The 21,238-nt window shown below is 38.6% G+C and overlaps 1 protein-coding gene across 3 annotated transcripts in view; it reads left to right on the top strand.

The window, feature by feature from the left end:
* Positions 1-14,083, top strand: part of LOC128656110 (cytochrome b-245 chaperone 1 homolog) — a 50,418-nt gene extending 36,335 nt beyond the window's left edge. For all 3 annotated transcript variants that reach the window (XM_053709820.1, XM_053709838.1, XM_053709828.1), the window contains exons 6-7: positions 11,760-11,904; positions 12,000-14,083. In XM_053709820.1, the coding sequence (XP_053565795.1) occupies positions 11,760-11,904; positions 12,000-12,144 (290 nt within the window). In that variant the 3' untranslated portion in view covers positions 12,145-14,083. The remainder of the gene's footprint in view (positions 1-11,759; positions 11,905-11,999) is intronic.
* The last annotated feature ends 7,155 nt before the right edge of the window (positions 14,084-21,238 follow it).

The following is a 21,238-nucleotide window of genomic DNA, read 5'->3' as shown; positions in this document are numbered from 1 at the left end:
ACTGCCGGACGGCAGCCTCCTGAAAGAATCACAGCTCATTCCACTAGGGCTGTGGCTTCCACATGGGCCTTCAAGAACGAGGCTTCTGTTGATCAGATATGTAAGGCAGCGACTTGGTCTTCACTGCACACTTTTACCAAATTTTACAAATTTGATACTTTTGCTTCTTCTGAGGCTATTTTTGGGAGAAAGGTTTTGCAAGCCGTGGTGCCTTCCATCTAGGTGACCTGATTTGCACCCTCCCATCATCAGTGTCCTAAAGCTTTGGTATTGGTTCCCACAAGTAAGGATGACGCCGTGGACCGGACACACCTATGTTGGAGAAAACAGAATTTGTTTACCTGATAAATTGCTTTCTCCAACGGTGTGTCCGGTCCACGGCCCGCCCTGGTTTTTTAATCAGGTCTGATGATTTATTTTCTCTAGCTACAGTCACCACGGTATCATATGATTTCTCCTATGCAAATATTCCTCCTTTACGTCGGTCGAATGACTGGGGAAGGCGGAGCCTAGGAGGGATCATGTGACCAGCTTTGCTGGGCTCTTTGCCATTTCCTGTTGGGGAAGAGATTATCCCACAAGTAAGGATGACGCCGTGGACCGGACACACCGTTGGAGAAAGCAATTTATCAGGTAAACATAAATTCTGTTTTTGTAGCATTTTTATGTAAGTTGTGCTAATGCAAAATCTATCTATCCATCTATTCTATCTCAACAAGACTACCAAAATTAATTTCTTATTCCATCTTATCTCCATTTCATAGTACACAATGTACAAGACCAACGTTTCGGCCCCAACACGGGCCTTTATCAAGGTGCACAATAGTTTAAATACCCTGAGCTTCATAATTTCCCGCTAGGCTCCCCCCGCTGATGTCACATACCTATCTCATTCCATACTCAGCCTCATATCGCCACCTAGTGGACATTTCTATATACTGCATTCTTTGCTTCTATATTTTCTTAAAGGGACACTGAACCCAAATTTTTTCTTTTGTGATTCAGATAGAGCATGCAATTTTAAGCAACTTTCTAATTTACTCCCATTATCAATTTTTCTTCGTTTTCTTGCTATCTTTATTTGAAAAAGAAGGCATCTAAGCTTTTTGTTTGGTTCAGCACTCTTGACAACACTTTTTTATTGGTGGATGAATTTATCCACCAATTAGCAAGGACAACCCAGGTTGTTCACCAAAAATGGGCCGGCATTTAAACTTACATTTCAAATAAAGATACCAAGAGAATAAAGAAAATGTGATAATAGGAGTAAATTAGAAAGTTGCTTAAAATGTCAAGAAAGAAAAAATTTGGGTTCAGTGTCCCTTTAAATAAACAGTCTAGTCCAAAACAAATTTTCCTTATTCAGATAGGGCATGTCATTTTAAACAATTTTCAAATTTACATCTATCACCAATTTTGCTTTGTTCTCTTGGTATTCTTAGTTGAAAGCTAATTCTAGGAGGTTTATATGCTAATTTCTAAGGCCTCGAAGGCCACCTCTCATCTCAGGGCATTTTGACATTTTTTCACCATTACAGGGTGTTATTTCATGTTTTTCATATAGATAACACTGTGCTCACGCATGTGGAGTTCCTAGGAGCCAGCACTGATTGGTTAAAATGCAAGTCTGTAAAAAGCACTGAGATAAGGAGGCAGTCTGCAGAGGCTTAGATACAAGTTAATCACAGAGGTAAAAAGTGTATTAATATAACTGTGTTGGTTATGAAAAACTAGGGAATGGGTAATAAAGGGATTTTCTATCTTTTAAAACAATAAATATTTTGGTGTAGACTGTCCCTTTTAATGGGCTTGCTGAAAAAAGAAAAGATACTGTCATCAATGCTGAAGAAACTCAGATGTCATCATTCAAATAGTTTTTACTCTAAAGGGAAGCTAGCTGGATAGTCCAACCTAAAGGGCTGAACACATTTTTATCCTTAGCATGTTTTTTGTAAAATGTACTCTATGATTTGAATGATGATAGGTGTACACTGGTGCTCTACTAGCATAAACGGCACTTTATAGGTGTACACTGGTGCTCTACTAGCATAAAGGCACTTTATAGGTGTACACTGGTGCTCTACTAGCATAAAGGCACTTAATAGGTGTACACTGGTGCTCTACTAGCATAAAGGCACTTTATAGGTGTACACTGGTGCTCTACTAGCATAAAGGCACTTTATAGGTGTACACTGGTGCTCTACTAGCATAAAGGCACTTTATAGGTGTACACTGGTGCTCTACTAGCATAAAGGGCACTTTATAGGTGTAAACTGGTGCTCTACTAGCATAAAGGCACTTTATAGGTGTACACTGGTGCTCTACTAGCATAAACGGCACTTTATAGGTGTACACTGGTGCTCTACTAGCATAAACTGCACTTTATAGGTGTACACTGGTGCTCTACTAGCATAAAGGCACTTTATAGGTGTACACTGGTGCTCTACTAGCATAAAGGCACTTTATAGGTGTACACTGGTGCTCTACTAGCATAAAGGGCACTTTATACGTGTACACTGGTGAACGGCACTTTATAGGTGTACACTGGTGCTCTACTAGCATAAAGGCACTTTATAGGTGTACACTGGTGTTCTACTAGCATAAAGGCACTTTATAGGTGTACACTGGTGCTCTACTAGCATAAAGGCACTTTATAGGTGTACACTGGTGCTCTACTAGCATAAAGGCACTTTATAGGCGTACACTGGTGCTCTACTAGCATAAAGGCACTTTATAGGTGTACACTGGTGCTCTACTAGCATAAACGGCACTTTATAGGTGTACACTGGTGCTCTACTAGCATAAACGGCACTTTATAGGTGTACACTGGTGCTCTACTAGCATAAACGGCACTTTATAGGTGTACACTGGTGCTCTACTAGCATAAAGGGCACTTTATAGGTGTACACTGGTGCTCTACTAGCATAAAGGCACTTTATAGGTGTACACTGGTGCTCTACTAGCATAAACGGCACTTTATAGGTGTACACTGGTGCGCTACTAGCATGAAGGCACTTTATAGGTGTACACTGGTGCGCTACTAGCATAAAGGCACTTTATAGGTGTACACTGGTGCTCTACTAGCATAAAGGCACTTTATAGGTGTACACTGGTGCTCTACTAGCATAAAGGCACTTTATAGGTGTACACTGGTGCTCTACTAGCATAAAGGCACTTTATAGGTGTACACTGGTGCTGTACTAGCATAAAGGCACTTTATAGGTGTACACTGGTGCCCCACAAACATAAAGGCACTTTATAGGTGTACACTGGTGCTCTACTAGAATAAAGGGCACTTTATAGGTGTACACTGGTGCTCTACTAGCATAAAGGCACTTTATAGGTGTACACTGGTGCCCCACAAGCATAAAGGGACATTATACTCAATGTGTATTTGCCCTCAAAAGGTTTAGGGATAGAGAAACAACTTTCCAGTGTCCATTGCTATTCATTTCCCCCATTTTTTTTATTAATTTAATTCAGGAAATTGTACGTTTTTTTTACTTCCCCCTGGAGAGGCTGAAGGTTTTTATAGGTGTACACTGGTGCCCCACTAGCATAAAGGCACTTTATATGTGTACACTGGTGCCCCACTAGCATAAAGGCACTTTATAGGTGTACACTGGTGTTCCACTAGCATAAAGGCACTTTATAGGTGTACACTGGTGCTCTACTAGCATAAAGGGCACTTTATAGTTGTACACTGGTGCTCCACTAGCATAAAGGGCACTTTATAGGTGTACACTGGTGCTCTACTAGCAAAAGGGCACTTTATAGGTGTACACTGGTGCGCTACTAGCATAAAGGCACTTTATAGGTGTACACTGGTGCTCTACTAGCACAAAGACACTTTATAGGTGTACACTGGTGCTCCACTAGCATAAAGGCACTTTATAGGTGTACACTGGTGCTCTACTAGCACAAAGACACTTTATAGGTGTACACTGGTGCTCTACTAGCAAAAAAGGCACTTTACAGGTGTACACTGGTGCTCTACTAGCAAAAAGGGCACTTTACAGGTGTACACTGGTGCTCTACTAGCACAAAGACACTTTATAGGTGTACACTGGTGCTCCACTAGCATAAAGGCACTTTATAGGTGTACACTGGTGCTCTACTAGCACAAAGACACTTTATAGGTGTACACTGGTGCTCTACTAGCAAAAAAGGCACTTTACAGGTGTACACTGGTGCTCTACTAGCATAAAGGCACTTTACAGGTGTACACTGGTGCTCCACTAGCATAAAGGGCACTTTATAGGTGTACACTGGTGCGCTACTAGCATAAAGACACTTTATAGGTGTACACTGGTGCTCTACTAGCATAAAGACACTTTATAGGTGTACACTGGTGCCCCACTAGCATAAAGGCACTTTATAGGTGTACACTGGTGCTCTACTAGCATAAAGGCACTTTATAGGTGTACACTGGTGCCCCACTAGCATAAAGGGCACTTTATAGGTGTACACTGGTGCTCTACTAGCATAAAGACACTTTATAGGTGTACACTGGTGCTCTACTAGCATAAAGACACTTTATAGGTGTACACTGGTGCTCTACTAGCATAAAGACACTTTTATAAGTGTACACTGGTGCTCCACTAGCATAAAGGACACTTTATAGGTGTACACTGGTGCTCCACTAGCATAAAGGGCACTTTATAGGTGTACACTGGTGCTCTACTAGCATAAAGGCATTTTATAGGTGTACACTGGTGCTCTACTAGCATAAAGACACTTTATAGGTGTACACTGGTGCTCTACTAGCATAAAGACACTTTATAGGTGTACACTGGTGCTCTACTAGCATAAAGACATTTTATAGGTGTACACTGGTGCTCTACTAGCATAAAGACACTTTATAGGTGTACACTGGTGCTCCACTAGCATAAAGGGCACTTTATAGGTGTACACTGGTGCTCCAATAGGTGTACACTGGTGCTCCACTAGCATAAAGGGCACTTTATAGGTGTACACTGGTGCTCTACTAGCATAAAGGCATTTTATAGGTGTACACTGGTGCTCTACTAGCATAAAGACACTTTATAGGTGTACACTGGTGCCCCACAAGCATAAAGGGACATTAAACTCAACGTGTATTTGCCCTCAAAAGGTTTAGGGATAGAGAAACAACTTTCCAGTGTCCATTTGCTATTAATTTTCCCCATTTTTTTAATTAATTTAATTCAGGAAATTGTAGGGTTTTTACTTCCCTCTGGAGAGGCTGAAGGTTTTTATAGGTGTACACTGGTGCCCCACTAGCATAAAGGCACTTTATAGGTGTACACTGGTGCCCCACTAGCATAAAGGCACTTTATAGGTGTACACTGGTGCCCCACTAGCATAACGGCACTTTTTAGGTGTACACCGGTGCCCCACTAGCATAAAGGCACTTTATAGGTGTACACCGGTGCCCCACTAGCATAAAGGCACTTTATAGGTGTACACCGGTGCTCTACTAGCATAAAGGGCACTTTATAGTTGTACACTGGTGCTCCACTAGCATAAAGGGCACTTTATAGGTGTACACTGGTGCTCTACTAGCATAAAGGCACTTTATAGGTGTACACTGGCGCTCTACTAGCAAAAGGGCACTTTATGCTAGTAGAGCACCAGTGTACACCTATAAAGACACTTTATAGGTGTACACTGGTGCTCTACTAGCAAAAAGGGCACTTTACAGGTGTACACTGGTGCTCTACTAGCACAAAGACACTTTATAGGTGTACACTGGTGCTCCACTAGCATAAAGGCACTTTATAGGTGTACACTGGTGCTCTACTACCATAAAGGCACTTTATAGGTGTACACTGTTGCTCCACTAGCATAAAGGGCACTTTATAGGTGTACACTGGTGCTCTACTAGCATAAAGACACTTTATAGGTGTACACTAGTGCTCTACTAGCATAAAGACACTTTATATGTGTACACTGGTGCTCTACTAGCATAAAGGCACTTTATAGGTGTACACTGTTGCTCCACTAGCATAAAGGCACTTTATAGGTGTACACTGGTGCGCTACTAGCATAAAGACACTTTATAGGTGTACACTGGTGCTCCACTAACATAAAGGACACTTTATAGGTGTACACTGGTGCTCCACTAACATAAAGGACACTTTATAGGTGTACACTGGTGCTCCACTAGCATAAAGGGCACTTCATAGGTGTACACTGGTGCTCTACTAGCATAAAGGCACTTTATAGGTGTACACTGGTGCTCTACTAGCATAAAGGCACTTTATAGGTGTACACTGGTGCTCTACTAGCATAAAGGCACTTTATAGGTGTACACTGGTGCTCTACTAGCATAAACGGCACTTTATAGGTGTACACTGGTGCTCTACAAGCATAAAGACACTTTATAGGTGTACACTGGTGCTCTACTAGCATAAAGGGCACTTTATAGGTGTACACTGGTGCTCTACTAGCATAAAGGCACTTTATAGGTGTACACTGGTGCTCTACTAGCATAAAGGCACTTTATAGGTGTACACTGGTGCCCCACAAGCATAAAGGTACATTAAACTCAACGTGTATTTGCCCTCAAAAGGTTTAGGGATAGAGAAACAACTTTCCAGTGTCCATTTGCTATTAATTTTCCCCATTTTTTTATTAATTTAATTCAGGAAATTGTAGGGTTTTTACTTCCCTCTGGAGAGGCTGAAGGTTTTTATAGGTGTACACTGGTGCCCCACTAGCATAAAGGCACTTTATAGGTGTACACTGGTGCCCCACTAGCATAAAGGTACTTTATAGGTGTACACTGGTGCCCCACTAGCATAAAGGTACTTTATAGGTGTACACTGGTGCTCTACTAGCATAATGGCACTTTATAGGTGTACACTGGTGCTCTACTAGCATAAAGGCACTTTATAGGTGTACACTGGTGCTCTACTAGCATAAAGGCACTTTATAGGTGTACACTGGTGCTCTACTAGCATAAAGGCACTTTATAGGTGTACACTGGTGCTCTACTAGCATAAAGGCACTTTATAGGTGTACACTGGTGCTCTACTAGCATAAAGGCACTTTATAGGTGTACACTGGTGCTCTACTAGCATAAAGGCACTTTATAGGTGTACACTGGTGCTCTACTAGCATAAAGGCACTTTATACGTGTACACTGGTGCTCTACTAGCATAAAGGCACTTTATAGGTGTACACTGGTGCTCTACTAGCATAAAGGCACTTTATATGTGTACACTGGTGCTCTACTAGCATAAAGACACTTTATAGGTGTACACTGGTGCTCTACTAGCATAAACGGCACTTTATAGGTGGACACTGGTGCTCTACTAGCATAAAGGTACTTTATAGGTGTACACTGGTGCCCCACAAGCATAAAAGCACTTTATAGTTGTACACTGGTGCTCTACTAGCATAAAAGCACTTTATAGTTGTACACTGGTGCCCCACTAGCATAAAGGCACTTTATAGGTGTACACTGGTGCCCCACTAGCATAAACGGCACTTTATAGGTGTACACTGGTGCCCCACTAGCATAAACGGCACTTTATAGGTGTACACTGGTGCCCCACTAGCATAAAGGCACTTTATAGGTGTACACTGGTGCTCTACTAGCATAAACGGCACTTTATAGGTGTACACTGGTGCTCTACTAGCATAAACGGCACTTTATAGGTGTACACTGGTGCTCTACTAGCATAAAGGCACCTTATAGGTGTACACTGGTGCTCTACTAGCATAAAGGCACCTTATAGGTGTACACTGGTGCTCTACTAGCATAAAGGGCACCTTATAGTTGTACACTGGTGCTCTACTAGCATAAATGCACTTTATAGGTGTACACTGGTGCCCCACTAGCATAAAGGCACTTTATAGATGTACACTGGTGCCCCACTAGCATAAAGGCACTTTATAGGTGTACACTGGTGCTCTACTAGCATAAAGGCACTTTATAGGTGTACACTGGTGCCCCACTAGCATAAAGGCACTTTATAGGTGTACACTGGTGCTCTACTAGCATAAAGGCACTTTATAGGTGTACACTGGTGCTCTACTAGCATAAAGGCACTTTATAGGTGTACACTGGTGCCCCACTAGCATAAAGGCACTTTATAGGTGTACACTGGTGCCCCACTAGCATAAAGGCACTTTATAGGTGTACACTGGTGCGCTACTAGCATAAAGGCACTTTATAGATGTACACTGGTGCCCCACTAGCATAAAGGCACATTATAGGTGTACACTGGTGCTCCACTAGCATAAAGGCACTTTATAGGTGTACACTGGTGCTCTACTAGCATAAAGGCACCTTATAGGTGTACACTGGTGCTCTACTAGCATAAAGGCACCTTATAGGTGTACACTGGTGCTCTACTAGCATAAAGGCACTTTATAGGTGTACACTGGTGCTCTACTAGCATAAAGGCACTTTATAGGTGTACACTGGTGCTCTACTAGCATAAAGGCACTTTATAGTTGTACACTGGTGCTCCACTAGCATAAAGGCACTTTATAGGTGTACACTGGTGCTCTACTAGCATAAAGGCACTTTATAGGTGTACACTGGTGCTCTACTAGCATAACGGCACTTTATAGGTGTACACTGGTGCCCCACTAGCATAAAGGCACTTTATAGATGTACACTGGTGCTCTACTAGCATAAAGGCACCTTATAGGTGTACACTGGTGTTCTACTAGCATAAAGGCACTTTATTGATGTACACTGGTGCTCTACTAGCATAAAGGGCACCTTATAGTTGTACACTGGTGTTCTACTAGCATAAATGCACTTTATAGGTGTACACTGGTGCTCCACAAGCATAAAGGCACTTTATAGGTGTACACTGGTGCTCTACTAGCATAAAGGCACCTTATATGTGTACACTGGTGCTCTACTAGCATAAACGGCACTTTATAGGTGTACACTGGTGCGCTACTAGCATAAAGGCACCTTATAGGTGTACACTGGTGCTCTACTAGCATAAAGGCACTTTATAGGTGTACACTGGTGCTCTACTAGCATAAAGGCACTTTATAGGTGTACACTGGTGCTCTACTAGCATAAAGGCACTTTATAGGTGTACACTGGTGCTCTACTAGCATAAACGGCACTTTATAGGTGTACACTGGTGCTCTACTAGCATAAACGGCACTTTATAGGTGTACACTGGTGCTCTACTAGCATAAAGGCACTTTATAGGTGTACACTGGTGCTCTACTAGCATAAAGGGCACTTTATAGGTGTACACTGGTGCTCTACTAGCATAAAGACACCTTATAGGTGTACACTGGTGCTCTACTAGCATAAAGGCACTTTATAGATGTACACTGGTGCCCCACAAGCATAAAAGCACTTTATAGGTGTACACTGGTGCCCCACAAGCATAAAGGGACATTAAACTCAACGTGTATTTGACCTCAAAAGGTTTAGGGATAGAGAAACAACCAGTGTCCATTTGCTATTCATTTCCCTATTTTTTTATTAATTTAATTCAGGAAATTGTAGGGATTTTACTTCCCCCTGGAGAGGCTGAAGTGTATTTCATGGATTTTAGATCACTCCTACACCGTGACCTATATGTCCCTAATTGGCCACAGCAGAGGTGATGAGAAATGCAGTCTTTTTTTTTTTTTAGTGAATGTCCCCTGACTGCTGAAAAAAATACTGTTTTAAATTAAATCCATTTTAAGACATGTGTGATTTTAAAGGGACAGTCTACCTAAAAAATGTTATTTTTTAAAAAGATGGATAATCCGTTTATTACCCAGTTTTGCTTTACCAACACCAATTATATTAATATACTTTTTACCTCCTATGATTACCTTGTATCTAAGCCTCTACAGACTGCCTCCTGATCACTTGGCTATTTGTTTATTATCTATTGACTTGCATTTTAGCCAATTAGTGCTGTGTCAGACAACTGCACGGGATTTAGCACACATGAACTACCACTGTCTGGCTGTGAATAGCTGATAAAATGCACTGAGATAAGAGGCGGCCTGCAGGGGCTAAGAAACTAGCAGAGATTTAGAGGTTTAAAGGTTATAAAGCATATTAATATAACAATGTTGGTTGTGCAAAGGCGTTATCTATCTTTTTAAAGAATAAAAAAAATCAAGTAGACTGTCTCTTTAATTTGTGAAGCGTAATTTAAAAAAAAAATGTCCTTTACAAAATAATTTGACATTTCCAGGACCAGAAAACCGTTCAATTTTCCAAGATCATCTAAGAGTATGAAAATCACTCTGACGACATCAAAAGTAACATGATGAGTACACAAGAAAATACATTGTCTACAAGTTGTTTAAAAACACTCACTCTGTTGTTCACTCTCATCGTTTATTTGATGATGAATCTAACCGAATTTACTGTTTCTATAAATCATTGTCTGCCTTCTGGGGCCTGTGACACCTCTACAGAAAGTGTCTTCAGATGTAGAACAAATCATTCACACCATATTCAATGTATTCACCTGTCCAGGTATTGAGGGTTAATGTCCGGGGAATTTCCCTCAGAACAAGACAGCATCTCATATGTAGCTTAACTAGAGGGTGGTAATCTGCTAGAATGTAACGGATCCTTGATGAATAATTGCTGTATTGCGAGGGATATATCTCAGCTGTGTGTTTGTCCTTTACTGGAAGACTAAGAAAAAGTAAAAATAAGCATTAAGGCAACAGTAGCTCAATGGCTGAAACAGATTGTCAGCCATATGAGTTGATTCCCACTCCACCTGTGGAGGCTTTGAAAGAGTAGTGAGTTTTTTGTTTTTTTGCACTAGTTTTATTTTTTGTTTAGAGTTTTGTAAGTTATAATTATAGTTTAAAGGGACAGTCAACACTGAAAATAATTTTACCTAAAGAATTTCATTGCCCCCATACGAAATGAAGCGTATCACTGCTTCACAATTCAGACTCCATCTTCTGTGACTTATCCTGCAATTGAAAGTGTATTGTGACCGTTTAAAATGGCCGTGAATCTCCTCCCCATCATTTCTTCTCCAATCCTAGTATTTGATCACAGCCAATCAAATCCGTCTCCATGGTAAAATTGACGTGAACGCGTCCGCTGATGCGCTTTTTCTCACAGGTGTGCTTCCTAAAACTTCCCCCTGCACTTCCTCTTTCAAACAGTGAGTATAGCGATACTGTGCATTCGCATTCGACACTCAATAGCAAGTGACGTCACGCTCAATATAGTGCACGGACTTAGGACGGAAAAAAAAATAAAAAAATATTTGAATGAAGGAAGAGATGGGGAGGAGTTTGGAGGCCATTTGTATTTGAAAAAAGACGAATAACAGTGAAATGTTTCAACGGTAACACATAAGGATGGGTAAGCATAGCAGGCTGCATTGAGATTTAAATTATATTATATATTATTAGTTTGTAATTGATTCAATGATTATTAGTGTTGACTGTCCCTTTAAGAACGTGTTTTTTTTCATGACTATATTGGCTAAATATGAATGAAGGAAATGGTTTTCTTTCCTATGACATGGAGAGCCCACAATGTCATTCCAATTACTAGTGGGATATTCAACTCCTGGCCAGCAGGAGAAGGCAAAGAGCTGGTTTTTAATGGGGAGGAAAATTTTAGCAAAAATAAATTACCCTTGTTTTGATTATTTCGATCTGCAGCAATCTAGATGATGATCTTTTTATGAGCAAACAGAATGGGAATCATGTTGGTTAGATGTTTGTAAGAAATGAGGAAGTGATGCGGAGGAATTGGTGACCTATAACTGGGTATCATGTGCTCTGTGTCTCTCTCTCCTTTTCTCTTACAGTGGTGGTCCGTCTAAATGATATTCGTGATGTGAATGTTGAGGAGGAGAAGGTGCGATATTTTGGGAAGGGCTACCTAATTGTCTTGCGGTTTGTAACCGGAATCTCTCATCCCCTGACTCAGAGTGCTGTAATGAGCAACAGAAGGTAATGGGGTAGCATTATTTTACAATGTTGTGTGATAGCTGTAACCATAGACGTGCCTGCTAGTGTTTCACTGTCTCAAATGTCTTCTTTCCAAGTGATGTTGAAGCTATTGCCAGACTACTGACCAGCTTCTTGGAACTGGATGAAGCCGCGATCCATAACCTGGCCCAGCAGGAGAGCAGTGACACTGAAGAGAGTGAGACCAAAGATGAAGAGAGCGAGACCAAAGATGAGGATTGAGGTTTGAACATAAGAGGAGACATTTGAGGTTTGGTCCACAGCATCCTACAGAAGACAACATTCCAATACGATTATCCACTCAGTAATTTCATATCATTGGTTCAATATAATTGCAGCCCATTCATTACAAGCGTATCCCAGTAACAACAAACTCATATACTGACCCATTTTGGAGACTAAAGAATATGGCTGATTTAGAGGCCACTCAACATGTTTTGTTGACATCACATGTGATGTCACTGAAAAAAATGAGCAATGATGTTTCTAGCAGTAGGGACTGTATGTCAGATTCTAAGATTAAGTTATAGGATCATGTATAGAGTGATCTAACATTTATCTAGGTCACATGATTAGTCACATGATCCTTTGGAATTTTTAAGGAAGAAGTGAAAATGCAAACGTATCCTTACACATCCTCTCGTGACATTCTGCCACTGTTTAATCATCTAAGAAGCTGATGCCAAACGCTGACATCACTTATTGCAATGTATTCTAGTGACATCTAGTGACATCTTGATACCAGGGTTCAATGAGAACAATATTTTCCAATCTCTCTGCAGCATGAGAGGAGCTTTACCTGTACACGGTAGCTTTCATTATTCAGATAGAGCATAACATTTTAAGCAACTTTCCAATTTATTTAAATGATCAATTTTGTTTCAGTCTCTTGGTATTTTATTGAAGGAGCAGCAATGTGCTACTGGGAGCTAGATGAACCAATCGTTAAGGCAGTGACCGAGGAATATGTAAGCAGCCACCAATCGGCAGCTAGCTTTCAGGTCCTGAGCCTACCTAGGCATGCTTTTCAACAAAGGATAACAAAAGAATGAAGCAGATCAAATAATATAAATAAATTAGAAAGTTGTTTAAAATTGTATGTTCTATCCAAATCATGAAAGAACATTTTTGGGTTTGACCTCTCACCCCAGTGTCTGCAGACTGACTTTTTTAGATTCTACCTGCCATATTTAATCACAACATGAAAGTGCCTTTTAAGTTATTTGCCTGGCTTGTTTAGCAAGACAAATAGTGTTCTAATATTTTTTTTTTGTTTAATCAGGAGCCATAAATACGCTGTCTAACTTTCTGACAAATGGCTTCTCTCCACAATATGTGGGCAATATGGTTACGTTCAAAAGGCTTTATATGTTATATAGTAATTAGGTACGAATACGAAAGCCATAGTGTTCAAAGTATAAGTAAGGTACAGTTATAATGCAGGCAAAATAGCTTGCAATGTAATATATTGGGAGATTTAGCTTTCTTAAGGTACTGCATTCCAATGCCATGCAGTGTATTTGGCTATTGATCGATTAATAAGCCTCCTAGCAGCAATTATATTAATTTTATTTTTTTAAGAAGAAAAAACAGTTCACCAATTTATATTGAAGTATCCATTAATTTTTAAAATATGTATTCTTAATTCCATAAATAAAAGTATTAGTAGTTAAAAAGGTTAACAGATTTCACAAAGAATAGAACTCAACACAACAATATATAAAAACCACAAAACAGGGCTATTTATATCTGAAAAACAAATATTGCTTTCAGTATTTGGCACTGAAAAATATTCTCAACAGAATTGTGATGTTTGTATATAGTGACACATGGTAAATGCAGCTCTCTGTAAACCAGGGGCCACATCTGGTCATCAGGGGCCACTACCTGGCTGGGTTACATTTGTGCTTGGAAAGGTTATGAATATCTGGTATATTTGTAGCCTTCGAGGAACAGGTTTGATAACACCTGCAATACAGCATGTGCTGTAATTATTGAGGACGAATCTTGAACAAACAAGTGTACGAATTTAATTTTTTTTATATATATTTATAACTTGCTTTCTTAACAAGGCTTCACTTCATTACTTGAAACGATACACAATGTGTATAGTTGCTGATGTTTTGTTTTTATACAGTGAATAAAATATTGAAATGCTAAATGTTGTATTTGTTTATTGTTTGCTATCTCCAGGTTCTATCAAGACAGTATCAGTATTGGCATTGAGTAAATCAAACCTGCCTTTCCTGTTATAAAAACATTTACTGCTCTACTTCCCACAGCTATCCCAGGGAGCTTTATAGATCAAAGATTACATTTCAGCGCTTCCAAATCAGACATGTTTTGCTTTGAATTCAACCTATCACTGGGCCATTGTCCGATCAGATGACACATGTGGTGTTCTGTTCAAATCATATCCATACTCTCAAGATCACATTGCTTTACTGCTCCAAATCAGACACAAATAGAAACATAGAATTTGAGGTTAGATAACAACCAAAAGGCCCATCAAGTCTACACATATAACATGTTACTTTTTACTTAGGATAGTCTTATGCATGTCCCATCAAGTCTACACATATTACATGTTACTGTTTACGTAGGATAGGCTTATGTATGTCCCATCAAGTCTACACATATTACACGTTACTGTTTACTTAGGATAGGCTTATGTATGTCCCATCAAGTCTACACATATTACATGTTACTGTTTACTTAGGATAGCCTTATGTATGTCCCATCAAGTCTACACATATTACATGTTACTGTTTACGTAGGATAGGCTTATGTATGTCCCATCAAGTCTACACATATTACATGTTACTGTTTACTTAGGATAGGCTTATGTATGTCCCATCAAGTCTACACATATTACATGTTACTGTTTACTTAGGATAGCCTTATGTATGTCCCATCAAGTCTACACATATTACATGTTACTGTTTACTTAGGATAGCCTTATGTATGTCCCATCAAGTCTACACATATTACATGTTACTGTTTGCTTAGGATAGCCTTATGCATGTCCCATCAAGTCTACACATATTACATGTTACTGTTTACTTAGGATAGCCTTATGCATGTCCCATCAAGTCTACACATATTACATGTTACTGTTTCCTTAGGATAGCCTTATGCATGTCCCATCAAGTCTACACATATTACATGTTACTGTTTTCTTAGGATAGCCTTATGCATGTCCCATCAAGTCTACACATATTACATGTTACTGTTTCCTTAGGATAGCCTTATGTATTTCCCATCAAGTCTACACATATTACATGTTACTGTTTCCTTAGGATAACCTTATGCATGTCCCATCACATCTACACATATTACATGTTACTGTTTCCTTAGGATAGCCTTATGTATTTCCCATCAAGTCTACACATATTACATGTTACTGTTTCCTTAGGATAACCTTATGCATGTCCCATCAAGTCTACACATATTACATGTTACTGTTTCCTTAGGATAGCCTTATGTATTTCCCATCAAGTCTACACATATTACATGTTACTGTTTCCTTAGGATAGCCTTATGTATGTCCCATCAAGTCTACACATATTACATGTTACTGTTTACTTAGGATAGCCTTATGCATGTCCCATCAAGTCTACACATATTACATGTTACTGTTTCCTTAGGATAGCCTTATGCATGTCCCATCAAGTCTACACATATTACATGTTACTGTTTTCTTAGGATAGCCTTATGCATGTCCCATCAAGTCTACACATATTACATGTTACTGTTTCCTTAGGATAGCCTTATGTATTTCCCATCAAGTCTACACATATTACATGTTACTGTTTCCTTAGGATAACCTTATGCATGTCCCATCAAGTCTACACATATTACATGTTACTGTTTCCTTAGGATAGCCTTATGTATTTCCCATCAAGTCTACACATATTACATGTTACTGTTTCCTTAGGATAGCCTTATGTATGTCCCATCAAGTCTACACATATTACATGTTACTGTTTACTTAGGATAGCCTTATGCATGTCCCATCAAGTCTACACATATTACATGTTACTGTTTTCTTAGGATAGCCTTATGCATGTCCCATCAAGTCTACACATATTACATGTTACTGTTTCCTTAGGATAGCCTTATGTATTTCCCATCAAGTCTACACATATTACATGTTACTGTTTCCTTAGGATAACCTTATGCATGTCCCATCAAGACTACACATATTACATGTTACTGTTTCCTTAGGATAGCCTTATGCATGTCCCATCAAGTCTACACATATTCTATGTTACTTATTACTTAGGATAGCCTTATGCATGTCCCATCAAGTCTATACATATTCTATGTTACTTATTACTTAGGATAGCCTTATGCATGTGCCATCAAGTCTACACATATTACATGTTACTGTTTCCTTAGGATAGCCTTATGTATTTCCCATCAAGTCTACACATATTACATGTTACTGTTTCCTTAGGATAACCTTATGCATGTCCCATCAAGTCTACACATATTACATGTTACTGTTTTCTTAGGATAGCCTTATGCATGTCCCATCAAGTCTACACATATTACATGTTACTGTTTCCTTAGGATAGCCTTATGTATTTCCCATCAAGTCTACACATATTACATGTTACTGTTTCCTTAGGATAACCTTATGCATGTCCCATCAAGACTACACATATTACATGTTACTGTTTCCTTAGGATAGCCTTATGCATGTCCCATCAAGTCTACACATATTCTATGTTACTTATTACTTAGGATAGCCTTATGCATGTCCCATCAAGTCTATACATATTCTATGTTACTTATTACTTAGGATAGCCTTATGCATGTGCCATCAAGTCTACACATATTACATGTTACTGTTTCCTTAGGATAGCCTTATGTATTTCCCATCAAGTCTACACATATTACATGTTACTGTTTCCTTAGGATAACCTTATGCATGTCCCATCAAGTCTACACATATTACATGTTACTGTTTCCTTAGGATAGCCTTATGCATGTCCCATCAAGTCTACACATATTCTATGTTACTTATTACTTAGGATAGCCTTATGCATGTCCCATCAAGTCTATACATATTCTATGTTACTTATTACTTAGGATAGCCTTATGCATGTGCCATCAAGTCTACACATATTACATGTTACTGTTTACTTAGGATAACCTTATGCATGTCCCATCAAGTCTACCCATATTACATGTTACTGTTTCCTTAGGATAACCTTTTACATGTCCCATCAAGTCTATACATATTACTGTTTCCTTAGGATAGCCTTATGTATGTCCCATCAAGGCTACACATATTACATGTTACTGTTTATTTAGGATAGCCTTATGCATATCCCATCAAGTCTACACATATTACATGTTACTGTTTATTTAGGATAGCCTTATGCATATCCCATCAAGTCTACACATATTACATGTTACTGTTTACTTAGGATAGCCTTATGTATGTCCCATCAAGTCTACACATATTACATATTACTGTTTACTTAGGATAGCCTTATGTATGTCCCATCAAGTCTACACATATGACATATTACTGTTTACTTAGGATAGCCTTATGTATGTCCCATCAAGTCTACACATATTACATGTTACTGTTTACTTAGGATAGCCTTATGTATGTCCCATCAGGTCTACACATATTACATATTACTGTTTACTTAGGATAATCTTATGCATGTCCCATCAAGTCTACACATATTACATGTTACTGTTTACTTAGGATAGCCTTATGCATGTCCCATCAAGTCTATACATATTACATGTTACTGTTTTCTTAGGATAGCCTTATGCATGTCCCATCAAGTCTACACATATTACATGTTACTTATTACTTAGGATAGCCTTATGCATGTCCCATCAAGTCTACACATATTACATGTTACTTATTACTTAGGATAGCCTTATGCATGTCCATCAAGTCTACACATATTACATGTTACTGTTTCATTAGGATAGCCTTATGCATGTCCCAACACATCTACACATATTACATGTTACTGTTTGCTTAGGATAGCCTTATACATGTCCTATCAAGTCTACACATATTACATGTTACTGTTTCCTTAGGATAGCCTTATGTATGTCCCAACACGTCTACACATATTACATGTTACTGGTTACTTAGGATAGCCTTATGCATGTCCCATCAAGTCTACACATATTACATGTTACTGTTTCCTTATGATAGCCTTATGCATGTCCCATCAAGGCTACACATATTACATGTTACGGTTTCCTTAGGATAGCCTTATGCATGTCCCATCAAGTCTACACATATTACATGTTACGGTTTCCTTAGGATAGCCTTATGCATGTCCCATCAAGTCTACACATATTACATGTTACTTATTACTTATTATAACCTTATGCATGTCCCATCAAGTCTACACATATTACATGTTACTTATTACTTAGGATAGCCTTATGCATGTCCCATCAAGTCTACACATATTACATGTTACTTATTACTTAGGATAGCCTTATGCATGTCCTATCAAGTCTACACATATTACATGTTACTGTTTTCTTAGGATAGCCTTATGCATGTCCTATCAAGTCTACACATATTACATGTTACTGTTTTCTTAGGATAGCCTTATGCATGTCCATCAAGTCTACACATATTACATGTTACTGTTTTCTTAGGATAGCCTTATGCATGTCCCATCAAGTCTACACATATTACATGTTACTGTTTACTTAGGATAGCCTTATGTATGTCCCATCAAGTCTACCCATATTACATGTTACTGTTTCATTAGGATAGCCTTATGCATGTCCCATCAAGTCTATACATATTACATGTTACTGTTTCATTAGGATAACCTTATGTATGTTCCATCAAGTCTACCCATATTACATGTTACTGTTTCCTTAAGATAGCCTTATGCATGTCCCATCAAGTCTATACATATTACATGTTACTGTTTCATTAGGATAGCCTTATGCATGTCCCAACACATCTACACATATTACATGTTACTGTTTGCTTAGGATAGCCTTATACATGTCCTATCAAGTCTACACATATTACATGTTACTGTTTGCTTAGGATAGCCTTATGTATGTCCCAACACGTCTACACATATTACATGTTACTGGTTACTTAGGATAGCCTTATGCATGTCCCATCAAGTCTACACATATTACATGTTACTGTTTCCTTAGGATAGCCTTATGCATGTCCCATCAAGTCTACACATATTACATGTAACTGTTTTCTTAGGATAGCCTTATGCATGTCCCATCAAGTCTATACATATTACATGTTACTTATTACTTAGGATAGCCTTATGCATGTCCCATCAAGTCTACATATATTACATGTAACTTTTTTCTTAGGATAGCCTTATGCATGTCCCATCAAGTCTATACATATTACATGTTACTTATTACTTAGGATAGCCTTATGTATGTCCCATCAAGTCTACACATATTACATGTTACTGTTTCCTTAGGATAGCCTTATGTATGTCCCATCAAGTCTACACATATTACATGCTACTGTTTTCTTATAATAGCCTTATGTATGTCCCATCAAGTCTACACATATTACATGTTACTGTTTTCTTATAATAGCCTTATGCATGTCCTATCAAGTCTATACATATTACATATTACTGTTTACTTAGGATAGCCTTATGCATGTCCCATCAAGTCTACACATATTACATGTTACTTATTACTTAGGATAGCCTTATGTATGTCCCACCAGGTCTACACATATTGCATGTTACTGTTTACTTAGGATAGCCTTATGTATGTCCCATCAAGTCTATACATATTACATGTTACGGTTTCCCTAGGATAGCCTTAGGCATGTCCCATCAGGTCTACACATATTACATGTTACTTATTACTTAGGATAGCCTTATGTATGTCCCATCAAGTCTACACATATTACTGTTTACTTAGGATAGCCTTATGTATGTCCCATCAAGTCTACACATATTACATATTACTGTTTACTTAGGATAGCCTTATGTATTTCCCATCAAGTCTATACATATTACATATTACTGTTTCCTTAGGATAGCCTTATGCATGTCCCATCAAGTCTACACATATTACATGTTATTGTTTGCTTAGGATAGCCTTATGTATGTCCCATCAAGTCTACACATATTACATGTTACTGTTTCCTTAGGATAGCCTTATGCATGTCCCATCAAGTCTACACATATTACATGTTACTGTTTGCTTAGGATAGCCTTATGCATGTCCTATCAAGTCTACACATATTACATGTTACTGTTTGCTTAGGATAGCCTTATGCATGTCCCATCAAGTCTATACATATTACATGTTACTGTTTCATTAGGATAGCCTTATGTATGTCCCATCAAGTCTACACATATTACATGTTACTTATTACTTAGGATAGCCTTATGCATGTCCCATCAAGTCTACACATATTACATGTTACTGTTTGCTTAGGATAGCCTTATGCATGTCCCATCAAGTCTATACATATTACATGTTACTGTTTCATTAGGATAGCCTTATGCATGTCCCATCAAGTCTACACATATTACATGTTACTGTTTGCTTAGGATAGCCTTATGCATGTCCCATCAAGTCTATACATATTACATGTTACTGTTTCATTAGGATAGCCTTATGTATGTCCCATCAAGTCTACACATATTACATGTTACTTATTACTTAGGATAGCCTTATGCATGTCCCATCAAGTCTACACATATTACATGTTACTGTTTGCTTAGGATAGCCTTATGCATGTCCCATCAAGTCTATACATATTACATGTTACTGTTTCATTAGGATAGCCTTATGTATGTCCCATCAAGTCTACATATATTACATGTTACTTATTACTTAGGATAGCCTTATGTATGTCCCATCAAGTCTACACATATTACATGTTACTTATTACTTAGGATAGCCTTATGCATGTCCCATCAAGTCTATACAGATTACATGTTACTGTTTCCTTAGTATAGCCTTATGCATGTCCCATCAAGTCTACACATATTACAGGTTACTGTTTCCTTAGTATAGCCTTATGCATGTCCCATCAAGTCTACACATATTACATGTTACTTATTACTTAGGATAGCCTTATGCATGTCCCATCAAGTCTATACAGATTACATGTTACTGTTTCCTTAGTATAGCCTTATGCATGTCCCATCAAGTCTACACATATTACATGTTACTTATTACTTAGGATAGCCTTATGCATGTCCCATCAAGTCTATACATATTACATGTTACTGTTTCATTAGGATAGCCTTATGTATGTCCCATCAAGTCTACACATATTACATGTTACTGTTTCCTTATG

Source organism: Bombina bombina, chromosome 1, assembly GCF_027579735.1.
Source record: "Bombina bombina isolate aBomBom1 chromosome 1, aBomBom1.pri, whole genome shotgun sequence".
In the NCBI taxonomy this organism is placed as follows: Eukaryota; Metazoa; Chordata; class Amphibia; order Anura; family Bombinatoridae; genus Bombina; species Bombina bombina.
Note: the sequence above shows the minus strand (reverse complement) of the source record. Positions and strands in the feature narration are given on the sequence as shown.